The 27,744-nt window shown below is 28.7% G+C and overlaps 1 protein-coding gene across 1 annotated transcript; it reads left to right on the plus strand.

Annotated features, from left to right (window-relative positions):
• The first annotated feature begins 1,479 nt into the window (after nucleotides 1–1,479).
• LOC135928163 (GATA zinc finger domain-containing protein 14-like) lies at nucleotides 1,480–26,727 on the plus strand. The gene is made up of 2 exons (XM_065464530.1): nucleotides 1,480–2,298; nucleotides 24,783–26,727. Exons 1-2 carry the CDS (start codon nucleotides 1,776–1,778, stop codon nucleotides 26,240–26,242), a joined length of 1,983 nt encoding a protein of 660 aa, XP_065320602.1. The 5' UTR covers nucleotides 1,480–1,775; the 3' UTR covers nucleotides 26,243–26,727.
• Nucleotides 26,728–27,744: the final 1,017 nt, after the last annotated feature.

Here is a 27,744-nt window from a genome sequence, read left to right on the forward strand (position 1 = left end):
TCTAGGATTACATAATATTATTTTGGCTAAAATCTTAGTCGAACCTTTTTAGCAACACTACTTGTGCCATATGAGATTGAAAACATAAAATCCAAAAAAGGCCAAAAATCGGGAACATTATTTATATTTTGTAGAAATTTCGAAAATAATATTGATAAGGATTTTGATAGATGTTAGAAAAGGTAAAATTTTATATTTCAATTGAGTTTTTTTTAAAATTCGTTTGAAATCAAGAATATTTATTAGGATTAAGATTATCTAAACAATCTCTATTTTTAGAGATATTTTTAAAAAATAACAATTATTCCTTTCCTATAATATATCAATATTATTTTCGAGAATATGAAATCTTTTTCGATTTTATGCATTTCAAGTTTTCGAACAGGAACTTAATTATAACTAAAAAAATATTTCTAGAGTCTTATAAGAGGTGGAAATTAAATTTTTGCTAAAGTGCAGAGCGTCTAGAGACGGCATTGTAGAAATTGAAATGCATTTCCGGCAAAATCTGTTTTTTTTAATTAAAAAAAACACGCTTTAAATAAATTAATTAAATTGAAAAAATAACATAAAATCCAGCCTTCATCAAACTTTCATCTTACTATTTAATTTTTTTTGTGGGGGTTTTATAACTGTTTATGAAAAATATTGGTTTTCTGAAAATTTTGAATTATAGTCATAATTTTAAAAAATTTATCAACAAATTTTGCTTTTAAATTATTGCTTTGACATGTTGATACAATTATGTAGAGACTGGATAGGGGGGGGGGCGGGGGGTTCGGGAAAATAATATACGAAAAGAAGAGAGTTTGAAGAGGGGTGTCGCACATTTTATGTTAGTTTTATTAGGCTAATAAAGCAGAATTTTGCAAATTAAAATATCTTTACCCCACTCAAATGACCCCCCACCCCCATCGTTTTGTTTAATGGAGAAGTATAGTGGTGGTGCTGGAAATAAGAGGGCATAAAAGATATCGATGATAAAAGAATATGGTATTATTCTCTTAGATTTAAATTATATCTAACTACTTAAAATAAATTTTTAAAACAAAAATTGTTATCTAAATTGACCTTCAAAGGAAGTGTGCATGCGAAATTATCATATTTGGCAATTTATTTCAAAATTTCAAAATCTTTGAAAAAACATATCAGAAACAGAACCATCGAAACAGAACCATCATACAGTTTTCTTATTACTAAATGAATTGCTACCCCTGGATTCCTCCACTCTTAAATTTTTTGAAAAATCAAATTATAGTTTCAGTTTCACTTTTTTCTCACAGATGGGAATAAAAAAATTTTCACTTCGTAAAAAATTATTATTTTTTGTTAAAAAAAATTTTATAATTATATTTTTGAGATTTTTTTTTTTTTAAAAAAAAAAAATTTAAACAACATTAATCTTGTTTTAATTTTTAATTTTTTTTTTATTTTTTGAGTAAATAAATTTATTTAAATATTTATGTTCTTATTAAGTACAACATATTTTTTTCCATAAAATGCCACTAAAAATTGAAATATAAAATAAGTATATATCAATCACAAAAATTTATTTCTAATTTTTATTTAATAAATTTTAAACTTTAAACTTTATAAATTCAAATTAAATGCTATAATTAAAAAAAATATCTACCCTATTTGTATAAAAAAAACAAAAAATATCCTCACAAAATAAAAGATAATTTCCTATCAACTTCCATCTTCAAATTCCTTCTTGTATCATCTTTTATTTTGAGGTCATCGTCAGTTTCTTTAAAAGTTTCCATTTTTGGATAATGACATCTCAATTTTGCACTTTCGAAAATCAGCTTATATCGAAACCGCTGATAATTTCCTTAAACTCATCTGATTCATTCACAGGTGATCAACTCAATAAGGGTCTTTTTAATTACTTTAATGGCTATGATTATGAGCCAGTCTCCTCTACTTTGGATAATAGCAAGAATAATAGAGTGGAAGACACGTCGAAGTTGGTCGATGTTCATTTCGCCAATCACGCCACAGCAAACTATTATAACATAGAAGAAGATAAAATCAAAACCAATAACCATTCAAACTGGAGCAAAAATACTTTTCATCATGTCAATGACAAAAACAAAAAGTTAAATAATATTGCAAGACCCTCGTTTGCTAGCAATAATGCGAATAATCATGCTGTCACAGCTAGTATCAGTAGTAGCAAGGAAACTAGAATTCGCAGACCAATGAATGCTTTTATGGTATGGGCTAAGACTGAGCGACGAGTATTGGCCGATGCGAATCCCGACTTGCACAATGCCGATCTCAGCAAAATCTTGGGTATTAATTTTTTTTTTAAATTTTAAACAAATTTTTTTTTTCTTAATAAAATGGTATGAATTTGGATTTCTTTCTAAAACATTTTTGGTATTTTTCTTGGCAGTCCAAATATATGATAAAAAATATTTCATTTAGATTTTATTTTCGAAACCATCAATTTAGGCTAAAAAATTGACTAGATCAAGATTTTTAGCAAATAAGAGACTACTTAAGTCTCGAGATTTTGCATATAGATGGCAAAGAAAGGTTTAGCCCTCTTTTGAGAAAATCTTGAGGCTAAGGTAATATAATTTTTTTTAATTAAAATCTTGATTTAGCTGAAAAGCGTCTAAATCAAAGTTTTGACAATGGTGCCCTCCAAGCCAATCTAAAACTCGGCCCGAAGCCGGTCTCAGACCTAAAAATTTTAAAATTATTTGAACTGGGTCGGGATCGAAAATAATTATATGAACTTATTTATGATAAGAACAAAGCAATTCGTGATTTTTACTTCATAAAAATGCTCTTTATTTATATTTTTTAATTAAAATTATGGACCTGGAGCTGGCATAGGATAAAAATTTAGGTCAGATCCTGGTCTAAAATAAAAATTCAGGTCATACATGGGGTTTAAAAATGCAAATTTTGGACGGGACTTGACCCAAAAAAATTTTAATTTCCAGGGCTCCAGTTAAGATTAGATTCATGTATTTTAAAAATCTCAATTTTGCCTATTTTTAAAAAACGTTAATTCAAGATTTTTATCAAAAAAAATACTACCTAAGCTTCATGATTTGCCAAAGATGGTAGAAAAGTTAATCCTTTTTTTAAAAAAATTTCGAGATTTAGGTAAATTAAATTGGAGTTTTTAACATCATTAGTTTAAACAAAATTTTAAATTTAAGCTCGGTAAAAAAATAATTTGTAAATTGAGGGTAATTTTTTTTGAGTTTATTTTTTTAGTGTTTTAAACAAAGTATTTATGTAAGTAGCGTTGCAAGGTAAAGTTCTTTTTAGAACACTTATGTTTAGTTTTGATAAAAAATTTCTTCCAAAAGCGTCTTCTGAGAACGCTTATTACATTTAAAAAATTTAATTTTCTACCATGCTTAATTAGGTAGAACAAACGAGTAACGTTAACATTTGCGTATGCACCTGATACTTTATTAGGTTACATTCGGTTTTCTAGCTGATTTCTTTATTAAATAATCCATCATAAATAATATGATATTGATTGAGGACTCCGGCAGACTAATGGACTATAAATAATCATAAATAAGATATCTAAAATTTAAATTTAAACTATTTATTATTTTATGTTTTATACTAATATTAATATATATTATTTAATGTACAATTTACAATGTATATAGAGATTACTAAAACAATACAATTCTTATTTATATAGTTTTTGTTATCTTTTATATATCTTTTTAAAATTGATTTAATCTAAATAAATTATTTATTTTTCTTTACAATAAGATCTAATATTTAAGAAGGTCTGCTCAGGACCCTATAACTTTGTAATTAAATTACATTACTTAATTATCTCTGAGGGTGGGGGGGGGACTACATAGCTTTTGATCTGCTATGATTCAAAACTGAAATAGATAATATCAGATGAAAAAGTTTTCCTCGCTCCTAACCGTTTGTGACGAAATAATTATTAATTTGCCATCCTATCAAAATTTAATTGAAACCCGAAGAAGAGATAGTTTCCTGCAATCTTAATATAATTTGAACGCGACTAAATTTTTTTTTTATTATTTGAGTAGATTGATAAAAGGAGCGAGCAGCACTCGTTGAAAAAAAAAATTAATACATATTCGAAAATATTAAGAATTTAATATAAACTCAACTAAATGTTAAAAACTATAATTCTATGTCTTACCCCAGTTTAGTGTTTAATTTTATTTTATTTCGTGTCGCAATCTCCAGCCTTATTATTTTTTCTGATGGGATCCTTGCTCATCCCATTATTTGAGCCCTGCTTCATATTTATTTTTTTAAGCCCAGCCTGATTCGAGAAAAAAAAATTTGTCAAACCAATTTGCCTACTTCCTTGAACGTCTAATCCGATATTCATCAAAAATAAGTCTGAGTTTGAAAAAAAAAATATAGAAAAAAATGGATCATTTTTTTAAATATTTATTATAAAAAGCATTGAGAGAAAAATTCCTAGATTGACACCCGGCTCGAATAAAATATGTAAGATTTAGGTTCTGCCCAATCAAATCCAAGAAAATGTCAGCAATCGGGTCGAACTCGGATAGGTCTGTGCAGATCTCTAGTATATTTCAGGTTACCGAGAATTTATTATATTAAACTCAAAAAATCTATTATGCATGCTATATTAAAAGCTATTGAAAAAATAGATCATATTTTTGATCATTTAGATGAGAGAAAGAAAATACTCGCCAATTTATCTTATTTTGTTGTAACTATGATAATTTGATGCTATATTCGAAAACATCAAAATTAATTTCCATCCAAACTCCCAACCAAACAAATATCGTAATTTATTTACGCCTCAGCGCCTGAAATGGCTATATTAATCTAGGACGCCTCATATTAGACCAAACAATATTTGTCCCTTTTCCCTAATTATTGTTAGTTATAATAAATTTCAGCGACTCCCCATTCCTACACTTAGCAATCGTTAAAAATTTAAAACTTTAATTGACGCACACTTTGTATTTGGTAAAGATATTATTTAAAAAATTTTTTAAGCTATACAGACATTATAAAGATAATTAATTTTATGAACTGAATCCTCATTGCATTTGTAAAAAAAAGCGCCTAAGCATCCTAATTCCCATACTCGGCAAATTTAATCTTAGTGCGATAGAGTCCTTTTTTATTTATTTATAATGACACCTTTTATAAAAAAAAAGCAGTTTTCTCTAAATATTGCATCAAAAGATTTAAATAAATTGCAAATTTTATCATAAAACTACCAATTCCATAACCACGTTTAAAAATTTATTTATCTCTCAACCGTTATCACGCAACACGGCCCAAATTTTTTTATGAACAATTTAAAAAAAAAAAATTCCAGTCCGGCACTGCCCGTTTAGTTTTTTAAAAATTTTCCCGGAAGGGCCGAGCTTTACATATTTCTAAAACTTATACTTATCTTTTGAAAAGAAGTATCTTTCCTAATCACCATAATACTAAATATATTAAATGAAGATTCCATAATGAATAACTTTGGTTTCTTAACAGTTGTGATAAATGTTCAATAAAAATTAGTAGTTTTAAATTCTTGAATACATCCTTTTCAATTGGGGGTGGAATTACCACGCCTTGCCCCCCCCCCCCTTATGTATTTTCCCTCATCAAGGAATGATTCTATAGGAATCTAAATTATCAAAGAATTAATCAACGCCAATCTCATTCTAAGGATAGCGAATTTATAGCTGTGAAGGTCAAAATCATCAGGCATCTCTAGCTGTAACATTCAAAATCTTCATGCATTTCCTATTTAAAATGAAGGCATTTTCTGGATTTTGACTTGGGACCTTCGATCTCGATGTTATGTTAGACGATAGAGGTATGGAAAGTATTAAATTATCATCGTCAGAGATAGCCTATATATGAAATTTAAAATAGCACCAAACATTTATCACAACTAATAGGAATATCTGACCTCATTTTTGGCTTGTAATTCTCATAATTTAAATATCTATATTCGAATCTATTTCCCTCTCCTCATTTAGATTGTCAATTTATTTGAATAACTTTACTAAACAAACCATTATTAATTATATCATATAACTTCCCAACATATTTATTACAAAGTGATGACATTGATCAATAATAGTATAATAAGTAATAATATAGTTATAAAATGTATAATTTATGTTAATAAGGATACTCCCCTTTTATTTATACTAATTATTTTATAAGCCCTCAATCGATCCAATATAATATTTAGTTCTATTTGGTATCATTTTTTGTTTTATTTAATTAGTGTTGTTAAACGGCTCGTTTTGAGCCGATTTTCAAAAACGACTAACTCATTACGCAGAAAAATATTACGCGAGCCTGATTATTTTGTTCCTAGAAGGAACAATAGTCTAGACATATATTATCAAAATCTCGAGGTCTAGGGAATATTTTTCTGGCTAAAATATTGAGTTACCTTTTTTAATAATCGGCTCATATAGAGCCGTTTAACAACACTATATTGAATAAAAGGCACAGGCTTAAGATTTTGAAAATAAACTCTATCTTATAAATCCCAACATTTAAATAACATCTATAACTAAGTTAATTTGTCTGTTCTAACATGTTCTTGGCTTCAACTATGTCTACTAAAAATTTTCATATATAAAATAGAAAGTCAGTGGTAAAAAAAATATTTAGAAAGTTCAAGAATGAACGAGTATTTTATAAATCCATTTAAAGTGAAAGTAAATCTAAAATTTATTTTATATCAAAGTCATTTTCAAATCCGGTTACGGTATTTTTTTAAAAAAAATAATTTTGGCTTCGTTTTAAATATAAATTAATAATATTAAAAGTTCTATTATATTATTTTCCAACATTTTTCAACTCATCAATTGACATAAACTTGAATTTATTATTCTTATTAAATCCCCCCTCCCCGATATGGCCGGGCTTCAACCTATTTTTAAAGTGTAAATCAAGGTAAAAATTTGTAGAAATTTTTTACAAATTAAAATAATTTCCCCAATTATTAAAACCAGATTACATCAATTTGTTATTCAGGATAATATTAATTTAAAAGTTACTTTTCGAAGTAAAATAAAATAAATTATAGACCTGTAGAAGTCAAATTTTTAGATCAGGTCAGGATTTAATTTATTTTTGTTATTTCGAAACCCGGCGGATATTTAAAAAAATATTTTGCCCGACCCAGTTTTTATATTTTTATAATCTAGTTTCTTAAAATTTAGGTAATATTTAGAGTAAATTGTTTTAACGGGAAATAGTCCTCACGGACTTTGAACAAAATTTAGACCTAGCCCGACCACCATTCCTTATTTCTTAACCACTACCTCGTTATCCTCCCATTTTATGATTCGTTCTGGACTAGAGTCGAGTTGTATTTGCAGGTTGGGTCTATTGGTTTTGATTCAAATAAAAATCAATGATATGGTAGAAAATGTGATTTTTTAAAAAAAAATTACATATTCATGGACTAGTAATTAAAAAATATTAGGTATATTAAATATGAAAGATTGCTCATTTTAAAAAAATGTTCACATTTGAAATTGAATAAAATATGAAAAAATTAGCTTATAATCTGTCTCCTAGACCAGAAACTTAAAAATTTAAGCAAAACTTGTAAAACAATAGAAAGTTATACGACCCCTACCGTAGAATATTTGTATATGACAAATTTTAACATAGGTTTCGTTCGCTTGCAATTCATGATTAACTGATCTATCTTCAATTATGTATATATAGGTATACTACTAGATTGGAGATTCATTAATTTGTACATACATGGGTCAAATCATTTTGAAGTTTACGCTTCAACTAATTGTCTTATTCGTCATTATATTAATGCACAATGTCATTTAATCGGCGTGCAAATCATAAAATTGCGGTACAGTTGATTCCTATCTATATTTAAGTCATTTGATGAATAAATCGCCAATATAGTAGTATATACACATCCTTTTCTATCTCTAAATAATAAATTTTAAACATATAAACATCACAGAAATCAAAATATTTCATAATGAGATCATTTTAATTTTGCAAAATATAATTTTATTTTTATTTACTTTTAAAGAGAAATTTTAAATAATTTCAGATACATTTCTCAGAAGTGTCATTTTTTTTAATTTAATTTTTCATATGTGTTCCTTTTAATTTAAACGGGAAAATATATCATATTATTTGGACAGAGACCATAATATTTTCTTGAAAAAAAATGATAAGTTTTCAAGATTAAAATCAGTTATAAAATTTTTAATTATTTATTACGAATTGCATGATTTAAAATTAACGGACATAAAGTTTAAGTGTTTAATATATAATAGTTGCAGGGGTTTAACAATTAAGGACTATGCTTCATTCATTTGGGGTTTTTAGCAAATTTTTTATACATAATTTATTGAGCGCTTTGCCAGAATCGCAACCATCTCATAGATGTACTAATTTACCCTGTAAATTCCATATGATTTCGCCATAAATTTTTGTGTTTTTTTAAAATTCATATTAAAAAATATATCTTTTTATAAAAATAAAAATTCATTTAAAATTTCACGGTAAAATTAAAATTCGAAATGGAAAACGAATAGGAAACGAATAATGAATTATTTCGTATTCAACGAATTTTGAATAATTTACGTTTGTAATTAGTAGTGAAGGTCACGGTCCGGTCTTTGGTCCGGACTGGACCGATACCCTCGGACCGGACCGGACCACGGCCCTTGAGAAAAAGATCGATCCAGACCGTGGTCCTAAATAAAAAGACCGGTCCAGGACCGGTCTTTTTATTTGTTTAAAAAACATATTTTTTAACCTAATTTGATTTGTTTTATCATTTTATTAAATATAAGAGTATTATATAAACAATAAAATTTATCCAATGGTATTGAAAAAAAGGATTTTGTGCTTGTAGAGGGCATATTTAAATTAAGAGTAGATTGTGTTTTTTGAGATATTTTCATTTTCATCATTAGAAGTATATATTTTATGTTTTATCAGATGTCTGCTTAAGGTACCTAATTATTTTATTAAGAATAAGGTTAAGTAATTTTTACAATAAATTATACAGACAGTTTCTTTAAAAAAAATAGAACTATATAATAACTAAAATATTTTAATAATATTATTGCTTATTTTGATTAATTTATTGCTTAAAAAATTATAAACAATTATTTTGTTACTAGGTGCAGACGATACATTGAATTTGGTACTGCAGTGAACACATACTCTATGTTTTTATTGGGACTATAAGTAAAATGTTTCTTGGACAAACTTATGGTTTTCATATTGTAAAATAAAAATTAACAAAATCTAAAATGAGTCCTCTAGAAAAATATCATAAAATAAAATATACAAAAAAATTATATTAATTGTATAGTAAAGCAAACTTAAACAATAATAAAAGACCGGTCCGGACCGCGGTCTGGACCGTAAAAAATAAAAAGACCGGTCCGGACCATGGTCCTCAAGAAAAAGATCGGTCCGACAATCGGCCTACCGATAGGACCGGACCGTTGACCTTCACTAGTAATTAGACTAATCAGAATGGAAAATCTTATTATTGGTAACATCTCTTAGTGTATATAACCAAAAATAAATATTTTTATTTAACTATAATTTTCTTATCGCAAGGCTCTTCTAACGCTTAAATTTTGAAGTTTTTTTAAATCAGATGTCAACCTTTGTAATTCCAACTATTCTGGCAATCTGAATCTGAATAAGTATGAATCTGAATCAGTATTTAGATTCCAACTATTCTGGCAATCTGAATCAGTATTTAGATTTATTTTTATTTAATGCTTCTCATTCTGAAATATATTATAAAATTTTTTTATCTTATCCAGATGTTTCCTTCATATTGTTCCAATCTTTATCCTAAAATGAAGCTTATTTCCGTTATATCATTACTATTTATATTTTTTCTCTATATAATTCAAACGATTATTTATATAATCAAATACTATAAATCTACCCTTACTACTCTCACCACTCATATCTTTATATTTTTTTGTTTTGGCTCTTGCATAATTAACATCCTAACAACTTATGATAATTTATCAGGCGCGTAGCCAGGTGGGGTGGGGGGGGGTGCGTAATAATTTTTTTTTGAAAAATATAAACTCAACTCAGGCGCATATCCAGCGGGGGTTGGGAGAGAGAAAAAATTCCCTCGCCCCCTCAAGTCCAATTGATTTTAGAATTTAAATGGTATGAAACATTCATTTTTGTAGAGGAGACAAGGGCTCGTCGGCCTTAGAGGCTTATCGGTTGAGCCGTTTTATTTAAACACCATACAGGTTTAGAAATTCAAATTTAATTATGTGTAATAACATTGTATAATATGAATATTTGATTAAAAATTTTTAGTGATAAAATGTGTTTTTTAGGTAATAATCAAATATACCACAATATTAAATGGTATTAAAATATGAAGAATTCAAAAATAATAAAATTGGCATTTTTTATAAAATTTAAAACCCTATTTTTGCATTTCACATAACACCTAATTAAAAATATTATAATTTATAAATTATAATTATATAATTAAAAATAAAATTCTATAATTGAGTCCCCAAAAAGGAACCATAATTGTGTCTAAAAATTTCTATTTGAATTTTTTGTCGAATAAAAAGGAATTCTCTTGGTTCATTTGTGAAAATTCGTATTTTATTAGCAAGATTTTTTAAAAACAAAAATGTTGAAGGCGAAAAATGCCCGTTAGTAGAAGTCACAACTGGAGTGAATAAAAAGTTTTTAAAATTTTTGTATTTGTTTATCTTTTTAATTTCAGCCTGTGTTATTAAATTGAAATTTATGTTTGAAGGGAATGATGAAACACACGTGTAGTCCCATATGAGTGATTTGCCGAGGGCCCAAGGTATGGTTGTCATACCATCAGGTCTTAAACCATCTACTTGAGATAAATTTGATGGTTCGAGATTGTTAGGAATGTGTGCAGCTGTTAAGCTTCTATTTATTATATGGTTTACAGCTGAGTGGCGTTGATGTCGCCCTTGACTAAAAATGCAATTTAAGCCATGTCTACCCTTTGAATCAACGGGTGATTTGCATTTGACGCAGGCATGAGGCTGTACTATATCGCAACCTAGACGTAGACCAATGGTTACTCTCAGTTGTTCATCTGATAAGAGATTACCAACGTTGCTACTAGGGAGTGATTCTAACCATTCATGACCACCAAGTCTGTCAGATAATTGAAGGAGTTGAATGCAATCTAAAGGTGGATTGACTGATATATCTGTCTGGTATTTAGAGATTAAAGGTGTGAAAAAATTTTTGTGTGTGATGATTGATGGTAATACGGTGTTAATGGGTGTGTTTGCCTTCCATTTGTCAATAGCGTCGTCTAATAAACGATCGGTAGGGCATATGAAGCCAGAAATAATAGAATTGTTAGATAATCTAGATGATACGAATGATGATAAGGATAAAAGATTGAGCGGAAAAAAATCTAAACCTCCTAGTTTAGAAGGTAGCTGAGCAAGTGACCAATTGAATGAGTTTAAATTTATGTTTAAAATTTTTTCCAGAAATATTTTAAATTTATCCTGAATTTTAGATATGAATTCATTGTTTTTGAAAAAAGATGATGATCGGAAAATATGCATAAATTTAGGTATGTACAGGCATTTGCGAATTAAAAATAAAGATTGATGAGCTGGTAGGAGACTAAGAATGTGCTACATACTGTAAAAGCTTTTAAAAATCTTGTTGAGAAAATCTTCCGATTTGGTCGCATTAGCTAATGGGGACCCAAGTAAGGTTAATCTGTCAGGAGCAATGATTTTATAGCCTTCCAACTTTTGTGGCTTATTGTTTAAGAAACATAATTCTGTTTTATTTATGTTGAATACCAGGCCGATAGCTTGGGAATTGATTTCCAGGTGTTTTAAGGCGCTTAGTACATTAGCTGAAGGGCCACATATGGTCCCATCGTCTAAATACCATAGATTAAGATCTAGGTTAAAATTTTGTTTAATTTGGTAGATGAGATGATGGATTCCAAAACAAAAAAGAAGAGGTCCTAATGGATCCCCTTGTTGGATGCCCTCTTGGGATAAAATCTGATAAGATCCATATGTCAAAGGCGTCTGAAAACCATATGAGGATTCAATAAATTTAGAATAACAGGGAAATGTTTCATAGAAGAATTTTAAAAATGAGGTACGATGTAGGCTATTGAAGGCATTTTTAAAATCTAGTTTCATCCTTGCTTGTCGTCAAATGCCTATGAATATTCAAAAGATCCAAACCTTTCAATCTATTTTCAGATGTTGTATTTCTTGGTATATTTTTCAGAGACCTGCAGGCCCGGCCCCCGGGCTGGACAGTATTTTAATTTTTTTAAATATACCCAGGCCGGGCCCGAGTTTTTTTAAAAAATACACCCAAGCCGGGCCTGAAAATTTTATTTTAAAAAAAGCCGGGCCGGGCTTGAAATTTTTTTAAAAAAAGCAGAGTCGGGTCTAAAAATTTTTTAAAAAAAGCCAGGTCGGGCCTGAAAATTTTTAAAAAAAACCCAGGCCTGGCTGTAAAAAATCTTTAAAAAAAATCCGAGCCGTGCCCTGCAAATGGTACTTCTGCAGGCCTCTGTTATTCTTCTTAAAAAAGAGAATGTTTTCTCATTAGTTTACTAATGGGAAGAGTTTATAAACCTATTTAATACATTGGGAATTTAATCTAAAATGTGTTTGAAATAATGCAGAGCATCCATAGCATTTTTTGGGACTATATCAACCATTGTTAATCTTATAAACTTAGTTATTCAGCTAGTAAGGAATCATAAGATACTTTAAAATCTTCATAATAAAAATCTAACAAATATTTTTTTTTCTATCACCATCTGAAAAAGGTTGGGAATGATTTTGTGGAAGTAATATTTGCAGATTAGTAAGTGCTGCATGATGAATTAAAAATTTATTTATTTGGGTTATAAATGTATCTGTATTTAAGATATACTCTTCTACTTATATTATATTAATATTTTAACGATGAGTTTGCCTTGCTACAAGTCGAGGGAGACAAATATTAAACACGTATAGCTCTGCTTTTGACTCAACAATAAAATATGAAATTCTTCATGAACATTAGCCCTAATTTCCTTGAGTTATGATAAAATGCTCTCCGCTATTCTCATCTTCTTAATCAAGTCAATGTCATGTTTTTGATAGGTAATACTTAAAATAGTTGTATAATTAAATAATACATTCTAATGAGAAATAAAATTTGGAATAAGCATTGAATCCAATAATTTCTTTCAGGCTATTGTGATATTTCAGTAATAGCAAATAATTGGCTCTTCTAACTCCTTAAAAGCTGTTACTGCTTGATGGCAGAGACTCTATCTCGTTGGACAAGGTTGCAATTTCTTTTTCCCTGTTGGACAAGAAGTTTCAGAAATAATAATTATTTGACTAGAAATTTGAAAATGGTAGATAAATATTACGCCACTAAAAATTTTAATAAGTAAATATTACGCCGGAAAACTTGAAATCGAAATTAACTGATAAAATAACTTAGTAGATTAATGTGATAATAAATGTAATTAAATATATATATTTAATATGAGATACGAATAAATATTAACAAATATAAATTAATATAAACAATATTATTTTTGAAAAATATAACCGGCATCTGCATTTTTTGGCTTGGGGGGGGGGATTTGTCCCCCTATCCCCTCCCCCGCTGCGTACGCCAATGCTATATGCTTTTGTACTAGAATTTTATATATCAACAAGCTTAATATATCCAGTTAAGAATAAATTAAACTTACAAGATGAGAAAGGGGGTAAATGATATATTATTTTTAAATAGCAACATAACGGCGACTAAAATATTTTTTCTTAAAATTTTTATCTCATCTATCAGAATTGAAGAACACAGTTTTTTTAAAAAAGCCACATGAACACTTTCTTTCTAAAAATAATATCATTTAACTTAATAAGCTAAAAAAAATAATTTGTAAAACAGAACCCCCTTGCTTTAGTCCTTATACGCTTATGCTAACAATTACAATTATTACAAATTGTATTCAATATGACATTATAAGCATTTAAATATATGAAAGTCTATATGGGTAATAACATCGCTTATATATGTTACAAACTAAGCAATACGTGCATTGTCAAGGATACGTAACATTTTACAAAATTGTTTGAAATTTATAGGGTGCTATTCTATACATACTGGAATACCTTTCTAGCAAGATAATATTTTTTTAAAAACTTTTTCTAGCAAGATAATATTTTTCAACTTTAAAAAACGTTTTCTAGCAATCAAATTTAAAAAACTTTAAATACATTATTTAAAGTTAAGAAAGAAATCATTTGATGAGTGCTTTTTTAATTTGCAGTTCTAATTATTGCCTAAAATGTATATAAGTATGTGTAATATACCTATTCTGTAAGTTTAAAATAATCTTCATGAAAATTTGGGTTATAATTTATATACTGGCCATTCACGTATTAATGAAAAAAAAAGCATTACACATATTGCGTGATTCCACACTTTGCCCATAACATATATAGGCATAATTAATATGAAATAAATTCTAATCAAGTCAAAAATCTTACGATTTACTTTGTTTTTTAATAAAACGCGAGTAAGAAACCATTTAAATGATTGAAGATATTAAAAGAGTATTTATTTTGAAAATATAAATACTAGTGCTGTAAAAAACTGTAATAAATGCGATATTATTATATTTCACACCATTTATATTTTGCCCTGATAGTTTATATTAGTGATCTGCATCGGGCCTAATTTTTCAAGCCCGGCCCGGCCCGGCCCGAAATTTCTTTTATAAAGTTTTGCTTGGCCCGGCCTAAAAAAAATTGCCTGCCCAGCCCGGCCCGAATTTATTTAAATATAGAAATTAATTTTTATAATTACTCAAAATAAACGATATATGTTATATGGCGTCTACTTTCTATAAATTAAATCATATATGTTTATTTTACATAAAATATTCAACATAAAATTGAAAAATTTAGATATATTTTAAAATATTTCTAAGGCCCGACCCGACCCTGCCCGAATTTTCTTAAAAAATATTATGCCTGACGGGCTGGGCCTACTTTTGCAGATCTCTAGGATCTCTAATTAATATTGATTTCCTCAGCACAGTTAAGGCCTAATTGCGATAAAGGCATAGAACAACATGTTCGCCAATGTATTCCATGTCAAAGTAACCGGTAGAATATAATTATAGTTCCTTTATATTCGTAGAACATCTCTAATACGCTATGGGAAGGCATTAATCTAGATTTCAAGGGACCTATGTATTAGTAATGGTTTGAGGTCGAGTTGATGAGAGAGACCACATATTGATTTCCTCAGCACAGTTAAGGCCTAATTGCGATAAAGGCATTGAACAACATGTTCGCCAATGTATTCCATGTCAAAGTAACCGGTAGAATATAATTATAGTTCCTTTATATTCGTAGAACATCTCTAATACGCTATGGGAAGGCATTAATCTAGATTTCGAGGGACATATGTATTAGTAATGGTTTGAGGTCGAGTTGATGAGAGAGACCACGTCTATAATAATGATCAGGGTGCTAAGGAAATAGTTCTCACGTTTTGAAACGCCAAGACAAATTTTGTCTCTGGAGAATTTTGAAGATTCTGTTTAGAAAAAAGTATTTAATTAATACATTCAACACCTTACCATCCCAAGAAGAATGGGTTAGCTGAAACAGCAATACGAACACTTAAGAGTCGATATTTTGTCACTAGAAAAGATATCTACAGAATGGGCAAGCACTTATCAACTGAACGTTTACCGGCAACCGGATTAGATTAGTTACATCCAAATGTTAAGGATGAGATGGACCGATCTATTATGCGACAGAAGGCAGCTCATGACGAACATTCAAATGAGGGAATTCGAGGTTTCATAATCATGGGTACATAATGAAATTATTTCAGGGGAAGGAATTATAAAATTCAAAACTGGTAGATATTCCTATTCGGTAGAAAGTAAAGAGAGAACGATACGAAAGCATGCTGATCAACTGCGAAAACAGGCTATAGCGAAAGAAATGGAGAAGTAAGGGAAAGGAGAGAAAATATGGAGTCGGAAATAGTTGAAAATTTGGGAAATGTAGAAGGGCTACCTTTAGAGAGAGAACGCTAAACGGAAAAGACTGATAAAAATTTGGGTCCACAAGATATATCTTTATTACCTCGAGGACTAGAAACAACAATGAGGCAGAAATCACAACGATGGATTAAGCCTACACATGGTCTGATTGAGGAGTTTTAAGATGTGGGGAAATGTGACAAATGTTATGTAAGATATTATTATATTTCATACATTTTATATTTCAGTTTATTTGGAAAATAATATCATATATATGATTGACGTATATAATGTTATTTCCTGATGATGCATAAATAAAGTTTACTTTAATAAATTGATGAAGTAATCGTTTCCCTTTTTGAGGAAAATGATGGCTATTCGTTATTGTTCCAAAAGATAACGAGTGACGTTTATTTCTTTTTTTGAATAAGGGTAACGCATATATATATTTTGAAATTTCATTAATAATTTAAACCGAGTTTTTAATTAAATCAACCCCCAAAGTTCAAAATTAATAAATTAGACGCTACCGAACCTTATAACATGGAGGGGGGTGACGCAACTATGCCATTAAAGTTTTGAATATTAGGGGGTAATCATAACCTTTTAGCCAACATACATACTTATATGATATAATAATATTTTAAGAAAATTAAAAAAACATTTTTATCTATTTAATCATTTTATATTTAATTATGGGGCAACAGCTTTATTAGGAAGGGGGGAGGGGTCTAGAAGACGCTGAAAAGCAATGGTGGTCTTCTTTATATATATTGTAATAGAAAAATTATGAGTCATATAATCACATTTTTATATGATAATTTTGCTGATTCTTCTATTATATTAAAGTATAAATAGGGCAAAATATCATGGCTAAATGCCCATCCTTTTATTTGAGAACGCTAGGGATTCTAGCGCAAATAAAAACCCCACAAATATATATTTGGTGAAGCAAAAGCTGGGAATAAGATGGAATAAAAACCTATTCATGGATTTAATGATGTTAAAAACAGAAGAAATATTAATATATAAATTATAGGACATCACCAGGAATTTTCTACGGGGGGGGGGGGGGGGGGTAATTTTTTTTATATTAATTTTTTTTGGAACATTAAAAATTTATTAGAACTAATAATCATAAAAATTTATATTGGAAAATCAAAATATTAAGAGCCAATATAAAAAGGTTAAAAAATATTATATCTATATAAACCAGTATATGTAAATCACAATAAAAAATAAAATAATTTTTTTTTTATAATGATTTAAAAAGTTAATCAAAATATCATTCATAAATAAAGATTAATCTTCTGCGATTGGGCCAATTTTTTAATAATTTATTCTGTATTGTAGACTAGATCATGATGAGTAAAGCTAATCTGTTCAATCATTTTTAAGATATCATAATTTTGTTAAAGGTTTTTAATCTCTGTAATGAAGAAATGGTCCTCTCATTTGTGCTTGTACTAATTGGTATCATTTAGTGATCTGCATCGGGCCTAATTTTTCATGCCCGGCCCGGTGCGAATTTTTAAAAGTTTTGCCGATCCGGCCCGAACCCGAAATTTATTTTTAAAATTTACCGGCCCGGCCAGGCCTGAATTTATTTAAATATAGAAATTAATTTTTATAATTACTTAAAATAGAAGACATATGTTATATAGCGTTTAGTTTCAATAAATTAAATCAAAAAATTTTTATTTTACATAAAAAATTCAATATAAAATTGATAAATTTAGATATGTTTAATAAAATTTCCAAGGTCCGACCCGATCCGGCCCGAAATTTTTTTAAAAATATTAAGCCCGGCCCGGCCTAAAATTTTTTAAAATATAAGGCCCGGCCCGAAGCCCGTTCAGGCCGGATCGGACTCGGGCCGGGGCTAACTTTGCAGATCTCTAGTATCATAGCCAAAATATACAGTAATTTTATCATATTTGGAAAACTTATAAAATATATTCTAAAGTGTGCAATGCTCCAACTAAAGGGTAGAAAAGGACGAGTGGGAGCAATTTTTGTCAAAATTATCATAGGTCCGAAAATAATTATTGTATTAGAATTTACAAAATACCATAATATAGCATAAACAACTACCTAACCTTATACAATAATAAACTTAAATTAGTTCTTACTTTTTTTCTCAGGATTGATTCTAGTAAAAGTGTTTTTTACGCCAACAAGCCTTAAACAAATTAGTTTTTATTTTTTACTAATTTGATTTATCATATAGAATTGATTTTAATAAATAATAATGGCCAATAAATACTTATTTTATATTATTATAATAAATATATTATAATATATCGTATTCGTAAGCATAATTTGATTGATCCGACTAGTCCTGATTTTACTACCTCTCATTGGCTACGCAGCGAAGGGGGGGGCAGGGGGACAAATCCCCCATACTCCCCCCCTCAAGTCAAAAAATGCAGATGCCGGATATATTTTTCAAAAATATTATTGTTTATATTAATTTATATTTGTTAATATTTATTCGTATCTCATATTAAATATATATTTAATTACATTTATTATCACATTTATCTACTAAGTTATTTTATCAATTAATTTCGATTTCAAGTTTTCCGGCATAATATTTACTTATTATTTTCAAATTTTTAGTGGCGTAATATTTATCTACCATTTTCAAATTTCTAGTCAAATAATAATTATTTCTGAAACTTCTTGTCCAACAGGGAAAAAGAAATTGCAACTTTGTCCAACAAAATTGAGTCTCTGCCATCAAGCAGTAACAGCTTTAAAGGAGTTAGAAGAGCCAATTATTTGCTATTACTGAAATATCACAATGGCCTGAAAGAAATATTTCCTCAGAAGCAAGAAAATTATTGGATTCAATGCTTATTCCAAATTTTATTTCTCATTAAAATGTATTGTTTAATTATACAACTATTTTAAGTATTACTTTTCAAAAATGTGACATTGACTTGTAAGAAGATGAGAATAGAGGAGAACATTTTATCAGAACTCAAGGGTTGATGAAGAATTTCATATTTTATATTTTATTGTTGAGTCAAAAGCAGATCTATATGTGTTTAATATTTGTCTCCCTCGACTTGTAGCAAGGCAAGCTCATCTTTAAAACATTAATATAGGATCAGTAGAAGAGTATATCTTAAATACAGATACATTTATAACCCAAGTAAATGAATTTTTAATTCATCATGCAGCACTTACTAATCTGCAAATATTACTTCCACAAAAGCCTTCCTAACCTTTTTCAGATGGTGATAGAAAAAAATATTTGATAGATTTTTATTATGAAGATGTTAAAGTATCTTATGATGCCTTACTAGCTGAATAACTATGTTTATAAGATTAACTATAGTTGATATAGTCCCAAGAAATGCTATGGATGCTCTGCATTATTTCAAACACATTTTAGATTAAATTCCCAATGTATTAAAAAAGTTTATAAACTCTTCCCATTAGTAAACTTTTTTAAGAAGAATAACAGAGACCTGCAGAAGTACCATTTGCAGGGCACGGCCTGGATTTTTTTTAAAGATTTCTTACGGCCCGGCCTGGGTTTTTTTTAAAAAATTTTCCAGCCCGGCCCATCTTTTTTTAAAAAATTTTCAGGCCCGGCCCGGCATTTTTTAAAATAAAATTTTCAGGCCCGCCCGGATTTTTTAAAAATAAATTATATTTATTTTTGATTATATAGCTAATAATAACGATTTCAAATATAGGCTGTTTTAAAAAATACAGCTCGGATTGGGTGTTTTTTTAATATAAAGCAGGCCCGGCTTGGGTGTTTTTTTTAAAAAATTTCGGGCCCGGCCTGGGTATATTTAAAAAAAATTAAAATACTGTCCGGCCCGGGGGTTGGGCTTGCTGGTCTCTAAAAAACATACCAAGAAGTACAACATCTGAAAGTAGATTAAAAGGTTTGGATCTTTGAATATTCATAGGTATTTGACGACAAGCAAGGATGAGATAATTGAAAAATTAGCTCAATCATAACGAAGATTGGATTTTACATGGTAAATATATAACATACAAAATGAAATTATTCCTAGAAATAGTTATTAGTCCTAATAAATTTATGCTTGATATTTTTAAAAACAATAATATTTCTTAAAAAATTTTATTATCCTCCCCCCCCCCCAGACCAAATTCCTGCGTACGCGCCTGGCATATAGCTTTAACTATCTTAAATTATTGAAACTGGCATGAATAGCACACTTTTGTCCCTTCCTAGAAAAGGATAATATAATAATACAATGCCATTATATAATTGAAATTTTAGTGGGTAACTCAGGGAGTACACTCTTAGTATACAAATTTAATTTATATTTTATTATTAAATAATCTTGTATATTAGTTATTAGGGAAGGGATCAATATTATTGGCTGGAGGGGGGGGGGGCAGAGAGATCTACAATAGAAATGCAACTGCAATACTATTAACTTGTTTAAAAAAGAAAAATATACAGTTTTTGTTGATTATTAATCTTTTCTTTCTCATCATTTAAACACAAGAGTGCTGCTTGAAAAAAAGAAAACATGATTAATTATTTTAAAATATATTATAAATTATTTAAATTAAAACTATAAATTTTTTTATTAAATTATGAAAAAATTAAAACACCCTTTAACAGTTTCTTGGCCTCTGTTTCACCTTTCTCTCTCTGTGTTTCTCCTTTTTTTCTCATTAAAAATGTTGTATTTATGTTGAAAAATTTATTTCTTAATTCTTTCAACCAAAATCTCATAATTTTGCGCAAATTCTCTTTTTTATAATTAATTTTCATTTGTAAAAAATACAGGCAGTTTATTAATCACGATATTATAAAATAACATTTCATAAAAAAAAATTGCCTTCATTGTTCTAAAAGGAAAAAGTGATGCCATTCATTCCCTCATTTTGAAAAAAAATAAAAATAAAAACGTTAAAAAGCTGTTAACAGTTTTTAGATTTATGATTATTTCACATTATTTTATATCTTTTTGGTGAAGTAATGATTTGCTATTATTATTATTATAAAAAATAATCTTTAAAAAAGCAAAAAGTTTTTAAATTGACATAATGTCAAAAAATAATTTAAAAGTTCCATAAATTTTTTTAAAAAATTAATTATTACTTATGTGGTCACTACTTCTATATAACCTTGTATGTTATATTATATAAGAATTTATTATAAAGATCACGGTTATAACTAGCACAACAATAACAATTATTGACCTGAGAAGGGTGGGACAACGCGATGAAGCATTAATACCCCTCCTAATTTATTTCTAATTATGAACATCCACTTAAGGTTATTATAAAAAGTTAGGTAAATTTTATGCTATAATATTAATTGACACTTAACAAGGAACTTGAAGCTGACTTTAAATTGTTAACAGTAAATTTGTTGTTTATAATATTGGTGTGTATACTATACAATCAAAAATATATAAATCGAAGATCCATTTTATAGACCTGAAAGAGTCATGATCGATTAGATTCTAGAGACCAAATTGTTGCGTTTTTGTCTTAACAAGGAAATAAAACTGTTTATTTTGATAACATCCCTTCTTAAAAAAAAACAACATTACCAACCATTCTTGGCTGAGAGCCCAATATTTAAAATTTCGGTCTCATGATTATTCAATATATTCTGAAATTATATTTGAGATATAGTCTTTTATCCATCCCACTTGTTAGTTCTTTTCAATGAAACTTTTGTTTTGTTCTTTAAGTCTCATATGTTCTTCTTCAATCTCTGCCTCTTAAGCCCACATCTGTACCTATTCAATTTTCTACTAATTATCCTATTTAATCAGATTAAATTCAATCGTCAGAGTAATGCTCACTTCATATTTATATATGTGCATGATCTATAGAAAGGGACTCCTGCTAACCCTTAACATTTCATTTTTAATATATAGTCCCTCCCCCTATTCTTGGGCGCCTCGTTCCTAATTTAAACTATCCATATCCATTTATTTCTCTATAAAATCTCATTTAACTAATAAAAATCCCCCTATATCCCCCCTCTCCAACCCTCTCTCCCCAAAAAAACACAATATATCACTATCAAGTAGAATTTGAAAGAAATATTGGTAAAAGTTAATAAGTTTTAAAAATAACGACTATAATTCAGATTTTTATAAAAAAGTAAACCCGAAATTATTTTTATAAAATATAATATAACCAAAGACCTACAAGAAGTGGACCTAAAGAGAGCTCCAATAAAATTTATGGGGGGAGACCTCACATAATATTGTCGCTCTCCATAGCAAAATCCTGGATAAGCCTATGGGTAGTTATTAGACCTGAACACTAATTGCTACTTCACAACCTGACGCAGGTGCGTACGCAGTGGAAGGGTCAGGGGGACAAATCCCCCCCCCCTTCCAAAAGCCAAAAAATGCAGATGCCGGATATATTTTTCAAAATATATTATTGTTTATAATTTATATTTGTTAATATTTATTCGTATCTCATATTAAATATATATTTTTACATTTATTATCACATTCATAAGTTATTTTATCAATTAATTTCGATTATTTACTTATTATTTTCAAATTTTTAGTAGCTTAATATTTATCTACCATTTTCAAATTTCTAGTCAAATAATAATTATTTCTGAAACTTCTTGACCAACAGGGAGAAAGAAATTGCAACCTTGTCCAACGAGATAGAGTCTCTGCCATCAAGCAGTAACAGCTTTTAAGGAGTTAGAAGAGCCAATTATTTGCTATTACTGAAATATCACAATAACCTGAAAGAAATTATTGGATTCAATGCTTATTCCAAATTTTATTTCTCATTAGAATGTATTATTTAATTATACAACTATTTTAAGTATTATCTTTCAAAAAGATGACATTGACTTGATTAAGAAGATGAGAATAGCGGAGAGCATTTTATCAGAACTCAAGGAAATTAGGGCTAATGTTGGTGAAGAATTTCATATTTTTTATTTTATTGTTAAGTCAAAAGCAGACCTATACGTGTTTAATATTTGTCTCCCTCGACTTGTAGCAAGGCAAGCTCATCGTTAAAACATTAATATAGGATCAGTAGAAGAGTATATCTTAAATACAGATTCATTTATAACCCAAATAAATGAATTTTTAATTCATCATGCAGCACTTACTAATCTGTAAATATTACTTCCACAAAAGCCTTCCCAACCTTTTTCAGATGGTGATAGAAAAAAAAATATTTGTTAGATTTTTATCATGAAGATGTTAAAGTATCTTATGATGTCACTAGCTGAATAACTATGTTTATAAGATTAACTATGGTTGATATAGTCCCAAAAAATGCTATGGATGCTATGCATTATTTCAAGCACATTTTAGATTAAATTCTCAATGTATTAAAAGGGTTTATAAACTCTTCCCATTAGTAAACTAATGAGAGAACATTCTCTTTTTTAAGAAGAATAACAGGCCTGCAGAAGTACCATTTGCAGAGCAAGGCCCGGATTTTTTTAGAGATTTTTTACGGCCTGGCCTGGGTTTTTTTAAAAAAAATTTCAGACCAGGCCCGGCTTATTTTAATAAAATTTTTAAGCCCGGCTCGGCTTTTTTAAAAAAATTTTCAGGCCCGGCCCGGATTTTTTTAAAATAAATTATATTTATTTTTGATTTTTATAGCTAATAATAACGATTTCAAATACAGGCTGTTTTAAAAAATACAGCCCGGCCTGGGTGTTTTTTAAAAATAATTTAGGCCCGGTTTGGGTGTTTTTTTAAAAAAATTTCAAGCCCGGTCCGGTTATATTTAAAAAAATTAAAATACTGTCCGGCCCAGGGGTCGGGCTTGCAGGTCTTTGAAAAACATACCAAGAAGTACAACATCTGAGTAGATTGAAAGGTTTGGATCTTTTGAATATTCATAGGCTTTTGACGACAAGCAAGGATGAGATAATTGAAAAATTAGCTCAATCCCAACGAAGATTGCATTTTACATTGTAAATATATGTCATACAAAATACAATTATTCTTAAGAAACTTTTTGTGTAAAGGCTCAAAAAATTCAAATTTCTATTTTGGGACATTTAAGTGATTCTTTACATATAACTTTTTTATAATTCACATCAATTTAAAATTTTGTATTAGAAATAGTTATTAGTCCTAATAAATTTATGCTTGATATTTTTAAAAAACAATAATATTTCTTAAAAAATATATTATCCCCCCCCCCTCAGACCAAATTCCTGCCTACGCGCCTGACCCCACGTTATCAGTTTGATTTTACCGACGATTCGGCTATAAATATCTGAAATTATATTAACCTGTAATCATATTAAGGATTTCTAAAAGGGGAATTGAATACGGAAAAATTAAATAACTTTTTTTCTTAAGAATAAATGTGAGAAATTTCATTGCGCTTAAATTTAAAATGTATACTCTCATTTGTATTTTATGAATGAAATACATCTCTCTCCGTTACATTATTGAAAGGAGCGGCTAATACTATGTAATAAAAAATATTTTTAAACTATAAAAATTTCCGAGTGGATAGTTTTAATTTTAATCAGACACAAATTCGACTTGTTTAATTGGCCCATGAGTCTATTGTATTAGTCACTTCGGCCGCCAAATGAAGGTTAATAGAACTTTTTCACACTCATTTACAATTAGAACGTCGAAATGTAGGCCTAAAATATTTTCTAAATCAATAAAATGTTTTAAAAATCCTTCTATTTTTAAAAAATATTATTAATTGCTATATAATTATTAAGGAAAATCTTGGAAGTCATTGACAACATGCGATAAAAAACCATTCGTCGACGAAGCCGAAAGATTGAGACAATTACATATGGTGATGCATCCAGATTACAAATATAGACCGAGAAGGCGTAAACCTCTGAATGGCGTGGTACATACTTCTAATTCAACAAACCAAAAATGTTCAACGCCTCTTAGCATTCCTTCAAAATTTATTGGATCAGCATCTTCTTCTTTCGCTAAAAATAGGATCAAAAATTTACATTTACGCAACAACTTATGCAATAATTCGGATTCGGGGAATCAAAACAAATCCTTTAAGCCCAATAAGCTAAAAGGTAATAATAATAATCACATAGGAAACGATCTTTATAAAGTTGATAATCATTTTGATAACTATCCTGCGTATCACCATTCATTACTTGTCAATTCGTCATTCGATATGAACTCCTATTATAATTTAGGAAAACCAACTATGACTTTACCAAAATTGAAAGTTCACAAAAAGCAGAATTACTTAGAAACATCATATTATAACAGCTCATCTATCCCTATAACCAAAAATGATCAAAATTTCAGCAATAATTTACGTGATTACATGGAAATTTATTCTTCTGGTCATTGCACTAACAAAAATCTAATAAAAAATTCACCCTATAATTCTAATAATATCTTGTATCATGATACTATACACCAACAAAACTTTTACCAGGAAAGCTCTAAATCACTAATTGAAAATCAATTTTGCTCAGGTGCCAACGCCAAATTTTTGTCACAAGATTATTCAAATTTTTCCAAATACAATAATAAAAACTACGATTATAGTTTAGGTAATAAGATTAATTTAGCAGATTCAATCTTATGCAACATTCTAACCACCTCAAGTCATTATTACAACGAAGAATGTTCGGTGTGTTCCAGGGAAACTGATAATATTAATAGGTTCTCTTCTTTAGACACACAAACAGAATGCGATGCTAAAATATCTCCTTACGAAATTACTAACAACCTAAGAGTTCCCATATATCCTTTAAATAACCTCAACTCAAAGTTTGGATCACCTCTCCCTGCTATTGACACTATCGTGGAAACTTCAGCAATTCAAATCAAACAAGAATACAAAGACGACTACTCACCCACATCTTACCCTTCTTCGAATAATGTCAAAATCATTACGAATAGTGACAATAGATTTATAGCAGATGACTGTAATTCGGGTTCTACTGAAAATAATTCTTTTAATTCTAACGATCAAGATTTTATCTACGAAAATTTGAATCTCAAATTTATTCGTGACTCTCAAATATCTGCACGGAAAATAAAAATTGAGAATTATCAATGCGTTTACGAATCCGCTCCGATGCCTTTTTATCATGATTCCAGCATTACTGATGTATTTTGTGAAGAAGTAGATCCACTAAAAGAATCAAGCGAAATATTGACCAAGTCCTTCGATTTGATGTATAATGTTTGAGGGGGAAAAAAATATAATAATCTAAAAATGATTTACCACAAGTTATCGATTATAATTTATGATTATTTAAAATTGACTAATTCAAATATGCAATCTAAGTATATCATTCTTTTTCAATCAAATTTTAAAAACTTTAATATTTGCAATCAATAAATTAACAATCATTTTTTTAAAAAAAATAATATTATACATATTTTTAAAGGCCTTATATATATATTTTTTATATACTTCCTAATTTTATGATTAACATGGATGTTCTGATATTCCATATTATTTTTATAATTTCGATTAGATAATTGAGTCCTTTATTTATTTATGTTTTATATTACATTTTGCAACCATTTAAAACCGCTCAAATATTATATTTAATTTTTTTTAAAAATTTTTAATTTATAAATTTATGAAGCATTCCAAAATTTTTTTAAAACTTAAAATTACAACAATCCTATATCACCAAAATGTATTTCCCATTATAAAACAATTATATTATATATAATAAATAAAGACAAATCATTAAATATAATGATGCCGATTTTTTGTCACATACACTTGCTTGCATTTTTATCATAGACTTAGTTAATCGAGTGTACAAAATTTAAAAATAATATCCATTCCACTGTACAAATACTGTTTAAATCAGGGATCCAACCCGAACCTTTAACGTACCGTTAAATGAATTTCTACCCGAACCTAAACCAACCCACTAAAGAAGCTTGTGAACGAAATACTGAAAAAAATAGAATATTTTTCCTAACTTCAACATCTGCCCTTTTCATATTTCAGTCCTAATTAAGTTATTATGATAAAGATGTTTTTAAATAAGGACTTTGTTATTGCCAAAAAAATCAATTTAGCTTATTTTTAAAAAAAATGACTGAATCAAGATTTTGGTCAAAATAATAATATATAAGATTTCGCCAGAATTGAGCCAAACCTTTCTCCCTTCCTTTCTCTCAAATTTAACAATGACCTGAGGGCTTAGGTATTAATTATTTTAACTAAAGTCCAGGGGCTCACTAGCCTTTACAATCTCACGGGGTTCAAAAAAATTATTTTCAAAATTACCTTCTTTTTTTAGGTAACATTATCTAAAACTACCTTCTTATTAAGCTAATATCTTAAATTACCATTTATTTTTGCGAACACTATCCAAGATGTCCCTTTTTATTATTTTAGTGGTATAAAAATAAATTCAAAATTTGTGGGGGCTCTTCAAATTTTTCAGGGGACTCAAGCCTCTGCGCCTCCCCCCATATCTAGTGATGCTACTGCTAAAATCTTGATCTTGATATATTTTTTAAAAAAAGCTTAAATCGATGTTTTTTTATTGAAAAATGATATTTTATTTGTAAAAAGAACATTATGCGACTTAAAAAGCTATCGAATAACATAATACTGATTGAAATATCTTAAAATTAGTAATATGTCCAGGATCTTTTTCGTTGTAATATCTAAAACTAATAGGCTTAAAAGAATGATTCGGCATGAAAATTTAATGTGTT

This window comes from Gordionus sp. m RMFG-2023, chromosome 4 (assembly GCF_954871325.1).
Source record: "Gordionus sp. m RMFG-2023 chromosome 4, tfGorSpeb1-WG-v2, whole genome shotgun sequence".
NCBI classification, from domain to species: domain Eukaryota; kingdom Metazoa; phylum Nematomorpha; class Gordioida; order Chordodea; family Parachordodidae; genus Gordionus; species Gordionus sp. m RMFG-2023.

What these genes read in the sequence shown, in the direction of transcription:
- LOC135928163 (XM_065464530.1), top strand. Translation starts at nt 1,776, where the DNA reads ATGACATCTCAATTTTGCACTTTCGAAAATCAGCTTATATCGAAACCG. An exon ending in CGATCTCAGCAAAATCTTGG is followed by an intron (nt 2,299 to 24,782) that starts GTATTAATTTTT and finishes ATAATTATTAAG; the next exon opens with GAAAATCTTGGAAGTCATTG.